The 12,186-nt window shown below is 39.4% G+C and overlaps 1 protein-coding gene across 3 annotated transcripts in view; it reads right to left on the reverse strand.

Moving 5' to 3' along the window:
• Positions 1-12,186, reverse strand: part of TBC1D19 (TBC1 domain family member 19) — a 131,296-nt gene that overhangs the window by 30,458 nt on the left and 88,652 nt on the right. For all 3 annotated transcript variants that reach the window (XM_010988505.3, XM_064487636.1, XM_064487641.1), the window contains 2 exons: positions 4,326-4,410; positions 1,624-1,668 (listed from right to left, as the gene is read on the reverse strand). In XM_010988505.3, the coding sequence (XP_010986807.1) occupies positions 1,624-1,668; positions 4,326-4,410 (130 nt within the window). The remainder of the gene's footprint in view (positions 1-1,623; positions 1,669-4,325; positions 4,411-12,186) is intronic.

Here is a 12,186-nt window from a genome sequence, read left to right on the forward strand (position 1 = left end):
CAGACTGAATAGGGGCCAGAGACAAGAGACGCCCTCTTACAGTATGTTGAGAGGCTTGCACACTGCTTAAAAGGGATGAGGAGGCATTAAGAAAACTTTAAGGAGAAAAATGGCAGTTTTCAGGTTTTCCTTTTAGATGTATAACTCAGACAGCATTGTGCAAAAAGCTAGAAAAGACTGGAGGAAGAAAGATTAGTCAGCTATCTGCTACAATGAATGAACTAGAGATAATAGTCTGAATGAGGGTAAGGCAGTAGTTATGGTGAGGGAGAGAGGGTCCCAGATGTATTTTGAAGATAAAATTGGATGAGCCTGGTGACTTATTAGATGAAAGGGGTCCAAGACTGAAAGGAATCAAGAATGACTACCAGGTTTTAGGCTTTGAATTACTGGTTAAATGAGAGTCCCATTAACTGAGAGAGAAACAGGACAGAGTTTTGTTTTGTTTTGTTATTTAATTTTTGTCTTTGTTTGTTCTTTTTTAAATAGTGGGCATATGAAGATGAATTAGTTCAGGTTGAGACATGTTAAGTTTGAGTTAAATACTGTAGAAGTCAGAATTGAAGACATAAATTTTAGAGTAATTAACAAACAGAAGCAAGAGAGCAAGTAAGAAGTCCCAGGAAAACGTATGAAAAGAAGGGCAGCAGAACAAGGGGGGGACGGGACACTGGGACACCAGTGCTTAAAGAAAGGCAGAGGTGGATGCCCTGGGAAAGACTCTGGGACCCACACTGAGAAGTGCAAGGAGAGAACAGTGCCATGAAAGTCAAGGATGAGTTTCAGCTCAGCTGGTCAATAAAGAAGCTAAACACAACTTGTAACAGCTGCATTTCTTGAGCACTCACTACATGTCAGGTACCATGCTGTTTCATACAGTGTGTCTCCTTTCATCTGTTACCCACATGTTATAGACGGAGAATCTGAAGTTCAGCGAAGATGCATAACTTGCCCAAGGTCACAGGGTGAACTGGCAGAACTGGGCTCTGAACCCAGGTCTACAGGGTTACAAAGCCCATGTTCTTAACTCTACTGGAGTAAAATAATTTCTTCAGGGTGCAACTTAATATTATCATAATAAGGACTGCTATATATTGCTTTTCCAAGAAGCATATCTTAAAAACTGTCTAATAATCTCAAAGAAATATTTAATACCTAAGGAGGTCACTATACATTTGATAATTTTAATAAAAACACACTATTTTGGTGATATATTTCTTCAAATCTTTTCATTTATAAATACCACAGTTGTCAAATAATGAGAACAATAAAGTGCAACTCAAGGCGATCCGCTCATTACAGCACTGCTCCAATAAAGCCAAAAGGCAGGCCCGGGATGGACCAGTGAGCGTCCTTCAGAGGAAAACTAAGCACCTGAGCCTACTCAGCTTCCTCTAAATGCTACTATTGGTCTCAAGAAAATACAGAAAGGGTATACATAGTTTAGCACAAACCTACGACAAACATGGGAAAATTAATTAGAATGGCTATTCTATAGAAGGTTTATTTAAGATGATAAATTATTATCCACTTAAAGACAGTGAGTGAGAAAGTCAAATTCCTATTATAAAAGTTGCAGTTTTCCCCATTTCCCACTAGAGGAAGCAATAGCATTACTCTTACCATTTGGTGGATAAAAGACAGCATATTCTTCTAGTCCTAGTTTTCCTGTGAGAGAAAACCATAGAGTTTCAATGTGATTAAACAAAATAGGAAAAAAAAAACTTTAAAAATTAATTTTGTGAATGTACTAATAATTAAAGGAATTTAAAAAATGACTACAGTACAATCTCCTTTCATTTTATTTTGTTATGGAATTAATCTGAAAATATGCCAGCTAATCTTTTGATATTAGCAAATCCTTTCATCAATTAAAGTCAATATAAACTTAAGGAGAAGTGATACAAAATAATTAAAAGAACAAACATTTTCTAGATCTTAATCACTTAAGAACAGCATCTATTTATAAATATAGAATGGCTGTGCTAATTATAAATAAGTCTATTCATTAAAGTAAGTCCCAAGCTTTGCAATGCCTCATTAGTTTACATTCTTATGGAATGTGCTGACAAGTTAAAATTAAATGTCTTTAACTGTATGATGGTAATATATTCTGAACCCCTAAACAGTTGATAAAGTCCGAGAATGAGGCTAAATATTTGAAATCAGAACTGTCTCAAAAAAATAAAGTATATTCACAATCATTAAATGTCTAAAGGAGTTTTTAAAAGTTTTTCCTCCAAACTTTTAAAGGTCTGAATTTTTTCCCACTTTCCACTGAAAATCTTTAGGTAGCTTTTATATTAACAGTTTTTCTAACACTGTTGAGTCTACCAAAAAGTCACATACATTTTTGCACTTGGCTTTAAGGTAAGATTTTTTAATTAAAAAAATTTTTTGTTGTATTTCTTATTGGGAATGGTGGCAAAGAGGAGACAAAGAACTGCATGAACAGCTTAGGTTAGGGTGGAGACAGCAGGGGTTGATCTCGTGAATAAGGAGAGAACAGGTGGATGGATGGATGGCTGACTCTGAATGGGCTCCTGGATGGAGGCTGGTTACCAGAAAGACCAAGACATGATTAGAAGCTTGGAATTTTCAGACCCACTCCCCATCCTCCAGAGGAGGGAGAGGGGCTGGAAATGGAGTTTAATAATGGATCATGCCTGTGTGAGGAAGATGCCATAAAATCCTAATAGTAGGGGGTTCAAGAGCTTCCAGGGGGGCAAACACGTCAAAGCTGGGAGGATGACGCACTGCAACTCATCTGGCTGCTCATCTGTCTCCTTTATCGTATCTTTTAATACACTGGCAAGGGTAAGTATGTGTTACCCTAAGTTCAGTGGGCCACTCTAGCAAATTAACCAAACTCAAGGAGGGGGTTATTGGAACCTCCAATCTATAGCTGGTTGGTCAGAAGCACAGGTGATAACCTGGGTTTGTGACCGGTGTCTGAAGAGTATACGTGTGTGTGTGTGTGTGTGTGTGTGTGTGTGTGCATGAGAGAGAGAGAGGGCAGTCTTGTGAGACTGAGTCCTTACCCTGTGGGACCTGACACTATCTCAGGTGTCAAAATTCAGTTAAATTGTAGGGTACCCAGCTAGTGTCAAAACTTGCCTGTTGCTGTGGGGAAAACTTCTACAGAGTTGTGACCACAGGTGTCAGAAGTGAAGTGTTTTGTGTGAGTGGTAAAAGAAACACACAGGAGAGAAACACAGTAGGAGAGAACTGGGTTTTTCCCTGTATAGAAGGAAATACTCTGAGTTTTTCTGATACAGTGAGATATAGGCTAGTTCTTCAAGGACCTATGATTTTGAGGGTGGAGGAGTGCGACTCCTGACACATAGTGAGTATATGGAAATTAGAATGAATCTGTTGTAATATGGAATAAACCGGGAATCAAAATTAGCTAGTTTAAGACAGGATCAACTGACAGAAAGCCTTACAATCTTGGCTGAATTTAGAGGTGACTCCATTAGATAATTAAGTTCTACAGTAAGTGTTTCAGCAGGTGATGTTAAAGAAACAAACAAGCAAGCCAAATGTTTCTATCAGTTCCATGTAGAAGCAACGGGACTGGGAGAGCCCCCAGGCTGTGGGGAGCCTGGTCCCAGCACCAGGCAATGCGGGCCTGTCTTAGGGCAGGGGCTGCAGCGATCATGCAGACAGCAGACTTAGGAGGTACAGGACAACAGCTTCTTTCTTTACGGGCACAGCAGAACAACCATACACAATACGCTTATACGCTTGCAGTGCTGGGTGTTCACTATTTCATAAAAAGGAGAAATCAGGGAGAGGCTTCTAGGTGAAGTCAGTTCAACTGTCAGGTGACTGTAGGATCCTGAAATAGTATTATTTTGTAGCAGTTAGTGATAAAGAGTAGAAGCATTAAAATAGAAATTAGAGAGCCAATAGCATATAAATTGTATCAAGCTTTTACATGTGGTATATAACATTTTGAGATAAGGAATAAAGATGGCAAAAAAAAAAAGTAGAAAAAGCAAGTTCAAGTGACACTCACAGTCAGAAGGGGAAATAGTCAACAGAAACGGCAAAAACAGCAGCAGAGGAGAGAGCAAACAGGAAGGATAAAGAAGGTAACTTTACATGCTGTTTTGGGAACCACTTTCCTGTGATTTGTGATAAGTTGCTTGGGCACTGACTTAAGTGGGAGTGAAAGGATGGTTACCATAACCTGAGAGAAATCTTATTACATAATTTACAACAACAATCTTGACAATACTGATATATGCTATAAAGCAAACAGTCTTGGCATGATTAAGTAAGTGTTAAAGAATACTTCCTTTACGTTACTAAAATTGTACCTCGTATGTACGATTTCGGTGGCGAAGCACTGCTGTACGCAAAGTGACCCAACACAGACGTATCTCGAGAAAAGCAAAGTAATACCTGGGTACAACATTGGAAAAAACAGTTAAGCACTGTCTTGTAACAGGTAATTCATTGCTGCTTCTGCTTGGGAGGCACCGAGGTAGAATCTTTCAAGTCCTGTGCCTCTCAATGGGAACAGCGCCCTCTGTTGGTACACCTGTGGTACGTGTTAACAGTAGATACCAAGTGCGATGGCCAAAGCTCATCCAAAGATTCCTCACTGTTAGTCACCTAAACCTCGAACAACAGCACAAAATACAAGTTGTTAACTACCAGTTGATTTTTTTCAGTGTGTTTTGAAGCTGGAAAAGAGAACCAGCTGGGAGAAATTGAATAAGGCAAGAAATGTAGAGGGGAGACCCGAGGTGCCTATAGTGGCATGGAGCAACGGGGGGAGTGGAGGACAGCGGAACTAGGCTCACTGCTGGGATGCAGCAGCTGGCAGCTGGGCACGTCAGCGTGGGAGGGACGGCAACTCATGGCATCTAAGAGGAATTAGCAGCAGTAGAACAAGTGGCAGCCCAATACAGGTTGGAAGCTGGTTGTCCTGACCAGCAGGTAGAATGCGACAACTCCACCTGGAGATGAAAATAGGTAGGGCAGAAAGTCAAAATCAAAGGTGTCCATTAGGAGGCACTGGACTGTTGACACCAGCCTGGAATTTAGGAGCAGGGGGCCAATCCCCAGGAAGGTGATTAGTGAAGGAAATCTGGGTCCTGGTATTAGAAGGCCTGGGATTCAAAAGATGTTACTGAGAACAGAGTTTGACAGTAACAGAAAAAGGCAGAAGCCCAGTTAACAGAACAGGGGCACAAAGTCTGGGCTGGACTAGCAGCAGTGTGAATGGAGAGGGGAACCGTGGGTCCAAGACTTAAGAAAGGGGCTCAGCTTTAGAGAAAGGCTAGATATCGAGATTGGGTATCAGCCAGTCCCAATGGTGAAATGTGTACCAACCACTGCCACTGATTTATTTTTACATTTTAAAAGACTATGCAAGCAATACATGTTTATGATAAAAATTAGAAATACAGATCTTCAAAAAAGGAGAAAAAACACACACAATCCCTCCAGTGTTAATATTTTGATGTATACCCTTTCAGACTGTTCTTATACATACACATATAAATTTTTCAAGCAAAATAGGATTATGCATACTGTTCTATATTTTCTCTCCCACATTTTTTAATGCTATAGAATATTCTGCTATGTGCATGAACAATCACTTACTATGTCTTTTGTTGAACATTTAATTATTTCCACTTTTCCCCAGCTATAAACAATGTTGAGTAAACTCCCTTATAGCTAAATATTTATGTATATACCTTTATTTAAATTTCTAAAGCTGGACTAGCTGTCTGGTCAAAGTGATGGGCATTTTAAATCTAAGACTTTTGATACTATTGCCAAATCGCCTCCTGGAAAGGTTTTGTTTTTGTTTTTAACACAGATGGCAGTTAGTGCACATTTTCTCTTGTTCTCATCAAAACGGTTTATTACCATCTTCTAGGTAAAAAAGGGCATCTTGCTTTAATTACTAATGAAGATTACTCTTCCATTTGCATTTTTTTGTTATTTTTCAGTTCATCATCTTAGTCCATTTTAAAATGGATGTTTTTAAAATTATTGATTTGTGTAAATTTTTTTATATTCGGGAGTCTAACCTTTGGTCTAATTATATGTTATAAATGGCTTTGCTCAATAACTTGTTAATTATTTTTGACATAGATGTTTTTAACATTTATGTGATCAAATTACCAATACTTTCATGCTTAGAAAGTCCCTTCCCACATTTATAATATTCTATACATATTCACCTAAATTCTGAAAGTCATTGGTGTTTTTCATCAAATGTTTCTGGTTCTTCCTCTGTGGGAACATATGTCAGCTTACCTTTTTGGCCAATTTGGTGTTAGGTGTGGTCACGGGATTTGCTCTTTACTCAATGAAATAGATATGCATCGCTTGAAAGTTTCCAAATGAAAGCTCCAAGAACCAGAGTAGTTAACATGGTTCCCTCTTTCCCTTTGCATGGAAACCGTCAGTGTTCCAGATAGGATTCCACTATCAGCTTGGGTTCCGGAGTCAGGATGACACAGAGCTAGGTCCCCATTCTATCTGGGATGGACATGACCATGAGCAAGAAACAGACCTTTGTTGTTTTAAGCCACTGAGATTTTGGATTTGCCACCATATAATCTAGTGCATCCTGTCTAGCATTTTTAATAGTTTCATTTTGTGGTAAAATCATTAACCTATCTGAATTTATTTTGAAACTAGACTGCTGGAGTTCAAACTCTAGCCCCACCACTTACTGGCTGTGTAACATTGGGCAAGTTACTGGACTTCTTGGTATCTCAGTTTCCTCCATGTAATATATATACAATAATAATACCTACATCAAAATCTATTGTGGGGATTAATTAATATTCACAAATAGGTTAGAACAGTGCCTAGTATATGATGAATATTATTACAATGTTAGCTGTAATTACTACTACTACTACTGTGACTTTAATTTTATTCTATATTCTATAGTTTTCCCCCCAAATATATTTAATTTGGGGTTTTTTTTTCTATGACTTAAGACTATCATGTTTCTTCAATTTGAAATTCTGTTTATCTTCATTTCTGGGAAAATCTCAGCTATCACCTTTGTGGATGAGGCCTCTTTCACATTCTCTAGTCTCTTCTACCTGACCCCTGCGAGACCTAAGATTGACTGACACTTATTCAACCTGCCACAGCTCTTAGTTACTTCCATCCCTCTGTGCGCCATTCTGGATGACCTCCTCAGATTTTTCAATCAGTTCACTAATTGTTTCCTTCTGTTTCTACTATGTATCAGGCTCTGTTCTAGCTGTTTGGTGCCTGGGATACAATGAAGGAAACAGACAAACAAACAAAAAAACCCCTACCTTATGGAGCTTAATTACGGTAGGGGTAATAAACGGAAAGCATTATAAATAATTACATTATACAATACATTAGAGGGTGAGTGCTATGGAACCAAAGCAAAGGGGAAATGGGGAAGGATGATTGCCATTGTAAAGAGAATGGTCATATTAGGCTTCGTTGAGATGGTAACATCTGATCAAAGACTTGAAAGGACTTGAGGAAGTTAACATATACATATCTGGGGGATATCTTCTGGGTGGAAGAGCCAACGATCACAAAGGTGCTAGGGCAGGAGTATGCCTGATGTGTCGGGGGAACAGCATGGAAACAGGTGCGGCTGGAGCAGATGAGTGGGAAGAGAAATGTGAGAGAGGTTAAATTATACAGGGCATTGTGGGCCATTGTCAGGATACTGGCTTTCACTGGGAGTGAAATGGAGATCTGCTGCAGGGGCTTCAGCAGAGGAGTGAAATGATCTGACTTATTTTCTCAGGATCACTCTAGCCACTGTGAAGAGAACTGGCTGGGGGGGGGGGGTCAAGGGCAGAAGCAGGGAGGCCCTGTGGAAGACTAGTGACAGTGGCTGGGACTCAGATGGTAGCTGTATGTGTTGGCCACTGGGCTGTGTCACCCAGATCCCTCTTCAGGAATAAAGGACCTTTTGCAGCTGCTCGCAGCGCTGCAGCAGACAACTCTCAGCTGCCCTCGGCAGGCAGCTCCTTTTAGGGAAGGCCTCTGCAGAAGAAAGCTATTTTCCTCAAGGATTATGCCCTTTCCCTGGAATGACCTACATCCAATGACAACTGATGAGATGCACGGGAGAAAGGTCTGCACTTCTTACCCCAGCCTCCGGACAGACCTGAGGATTTATCTCCTCATCAGAACTCTCTGCAGCAGCAGCTGAGGCTTCCACTTAAACCACTGCGGCTAGACTTCTCCCCCTGCTCAGTCCTGCTTCACTCACTGCCTGCTATAGCTGTTGAGCCCACCAGCGCTCCCTAATCAGTCTTTGGCATGGTCATTTCCACCTGAGTCTCCTTGCCGTGGAACCCAACTTGCAGCATGATGACAATGGAGGGAAGTGGTCAAATTTTAAATACAATGTAAAGACCGGGCCAAAAGGATTTACTAACAGATTGGATGGTGCGTGTGAGAGAAAGGAATCAAAGATGATGCCAACTGGAAGGATGCATGATCTGAGTGAGTGGAAAGATGGAGTCACCATCTACTGAGACAGGAAAAGCTGAGTAAATATTTGGGGAGTAAGATCAGAGGTTCAGTTTTCAACTTGCAAATTTGAGATATCTGCAAAATAACTAAATGGGGATGTTGAATAGGTAGTTGGAGATACTAGTCCGGAGTACAGGAGGGAGGTTTGGACTGAAGATATGAATTTGGAAGTTATCAACATATAGATGATAATGAAATCCACAAGATAGGTGAGCTTGGTGAAATTTTCAAATGAGTGAGTCTAACCAGAGAAAGAAAACCAAGAACTGAGATCCGGGACACTCTAACATTAAGATATAAGAGAGAAGAGAAGTAACCAATCTTAGAGACTGAGGAGTAAACAAGAGAGGGGGTTTCCCATGATGCTAATGAAGGCACTTCAGTACCCTTCACTAGCATGGGTCCCTCTCAGTGCTGGGAACTGCGGGGAGATGTAGGTAAGGAGAGTCTCTATGTATGCATTTCTAGTAAACTGCCTAATAACATCTCAGAAAGGGACCTAAATCTCTTATGATTCTAATAAATTGTTATTCTATCAATTATACATGTTCTTACCCGATTTGGTATTTATAATATTATATTTTCTTAAAGATTTATAATATTATACTCTTGTTCTTAAAGAGAGCTCTCAAAATTGTAGAAGCCTTAGGTACCCCAAATGTTGGATTTGCCTCTGTTAACTGGTAAAGTAAAAAAAGAACCAAAAAGAGTGTGTGTCTTGAAAGCCCAGTGCAGAAAGGGTACACCTAGGTCAAATGCTGCTGAGAGATCAGTTAGGAGGATTGAGCATGGGCCACTGGATTGTTACTGGTGACTATGACAACAGTATTTTCAGGTCAAATGGGCAGACACCGTATACAACGTTCAGTATCCGATTTTTTTAAACTTAATGAAATTAGAGATCTTTTTATACCAGTATATATGAATATGCTGTTGCTTTATAAAGAGTTGCTTCATTTTAAGGGTTACATTTTAAGGGCTATATATACCATGATTTATTTAATGGCTTAGTCTGCTATAAATGAATATTTAAACGATTTTCAACTGTATGCCATTTCTAACAATGCCAAAATGATAGCCTTTATTGTGTCACTTCAAACATATATGAATATCCTTATAAATGAAAGAGAGAGGCAGCAGAATCAGAATGAGAGAGACTTGAAGATGCTGTCTGCTGGCTTTGAAGACGGAGAAAGGGGCCATGAGCCAAGGAGTGCAGGTGCTCTGAAAGCTGGAAAAGGAAGGGAATTTACTCTACTCCAGAAGGAACACAGCCCTGACAACAGCTTGATTTTCGCCCACTAAAACCCATTTCAAAAGACATCCAATCTTCAAACAGAACTGTAAGAGAATACATTTGTTTTTAGCCACTAAATTTGTGTTAATTGTTACAGTAGAAACAATAAACTAGTACCATTAATATAACAAATAAATTTATATAATTAATATAATAACAAATACAACTAATAAACTAATACATTTCAAGTAAAATAATGCAAGAGAAAAATATACTTACAAATATCTTTCTACCGTTGCCTAGAGGGAAAATGATTCCTAAAGAAATATTTATATTAACTTTCCCTTAGAAGCTGGTGGGAACATAGTAACGTCAGGAGAAGCTCTGTGTTTAAATATATACCCCTCAAGTCCCCATTGTCCTACAGAAGACAAGATACTTGAGGCTGCTCTTGGGACAGTGTTAGTGACTGTAGCGGTAATGCCAGAGGTGGGATGTTACGCATTACCTACCGGTGTGCAACCCTAGCATGCAAGCAATGAGCTGCCAACCCCCAGCGTAACCTGCACTGCTGTTTTAACTTCCGAGATTCCAATTTAGTATCTATAATGACGTGATAATTCAACTGTAAATTTGCTAGAATGTAATTACAGAAAGATGACAAGTTCAATCAAATTAACTAGAAAATTTAACTTTGATTACTCACTAATTAAGTAAAAACTGAACTTTATGAGGATTAGGTTATATATGGTAATGATTTACTTTATTTAGAAAAGCTGTAAGTGGAAGCTGGACGTGTAACTCTGAACTACAGTTTATACAGCAGAACTGTCCCCAACATTTCTACACACAGATGCAAAAGAGTCACTGGGGCCTAGAATTTCTTTAGTCTTTTGAAAATATATAATGAATGTTTCTGAGAAATGTTATTTATGTAATAAAAAGTACAAAAGACACAATAGATCTCAATTGGACAATCACTTTAACTTAGAACTAAATTTTTAAATTTGTGGTGCTTGCATTTTTATCCAAACTAATCTGGAGAATTTTCAAATGATAAATTTTCAAGAATGACTTTTTGAAACACTCTGCCCTGATTTAAATTTTCCTATATCAAAGGGCAATGTGGCTTACAGGGCTTTGAAATTGAAAAGACCTAGCCTGGGTCGTGGTAGCTATGAGTTTGGACTCTGAGCTTCTGCATCTTCAGCTATAAAACAGGAAAAAAGCTACCTTACCCGGGTGCTGTAAGAATTAGTTACAAAGTATGTAAGTGTCTAGAGCAGATCTTGGCACCTAATAAACACTCCATAAATAAATGATGAAGATAGTGTTGATAATCTCACTTGCAATCATTAGAGAATACCGGGAGAAAAATAAAGAACTTTTTTCTGGTCTAGTTTCTTGCTTGGGCATGGGGTCTCATCTTCTCCTCACATTCTTATGGAGAAAAATATACTTTAGAAAATCTTTCCCTGCCCTGTCCCCCTGCCTTCTGACCTTATACATCCTTCCTGTGTCTCTAAGCTTAATTCCCATCATCACCATGCTTGTAACTATCCAAAGCCTGAAAACTCAGTCATTCTTGACTCTTCTTTCTCCCTCAACCTGCATATACAGCCAGTCACCAAAATCTTCCTGATTCTACCTATAATGACAGCTCCTTCCTACTTTCTTTCTTCCTCTCTCTCTCCCTCCCTCTTTCTGACAAGTATTTACTTGAAAACCTATTATGTGGCAGGCACTGCTCTAGGGACTGAGAATAAACACATGAATTAAAAAAAAAAATCCCTATCCTCACACTGTTTATGTTTTTGTGAAAGGAGAGAAGGGGAAAAGAGCCAAAATATCTCGGATATTATGTGGTGTTAAGTGCTACAGAAGAAAACAAGCAGACAAGAAGGATAATGCATTTGGGAGAAGTTTGCTGTGTGTTTTAGTTAGGAACCGAAAAGTGGTCAGGAGATGAGCCTGCAGAAATAAGACTTTGGACAGAAGAACGGCTCCCCAAGACCAGATAAATACCTTGAGTTGAAGGGAGAGGTCCAGAAAGAGATATAAATCTGGCAGTCATCAGTGTATAGATGGTATTTAAAGCCATGAAAATAAATGAGATCACCAATGGCCGCTGGGGGAAAAAAGAGGTCCATGGAATTATCCTTGGGGTCCAGGGTAAGACAGGGAGATGAAGAGAACCTGGCAAAGGTGAAGGAGAATGCCAGCTAGTAAGATGAAGCAAACCAGAAAGCATGACATCCTAGAAGCCAAGTGAAGAAAGAGAATCAAGGAGAGGGTGTGACTGAGTGATCAAACACAGTGAGCTGAGAAGTGGGAAATGACCACTGGCTTCAGCAGTATGAAGTCACTTGTGATCTTAGGTGGGACAGCTGGGCAAAAAAAAAGGCTGATTTTTTAAGGAAGGTTCAAGAGAG

This window comes from Camelus dromedarius, chromosome 1 (genome assembly GCF_036321535.1).
Source record: "Camelus dromedarius isolate mCamDro1 chromosome 1, mCamDro1.pat, whole genome shotgun sequence".
NCBI lineage: Eukaryota > Metazoa > Chordata > Mammalia > Artiodactyla > Camelidae > Camelus > Camelus dromedarius.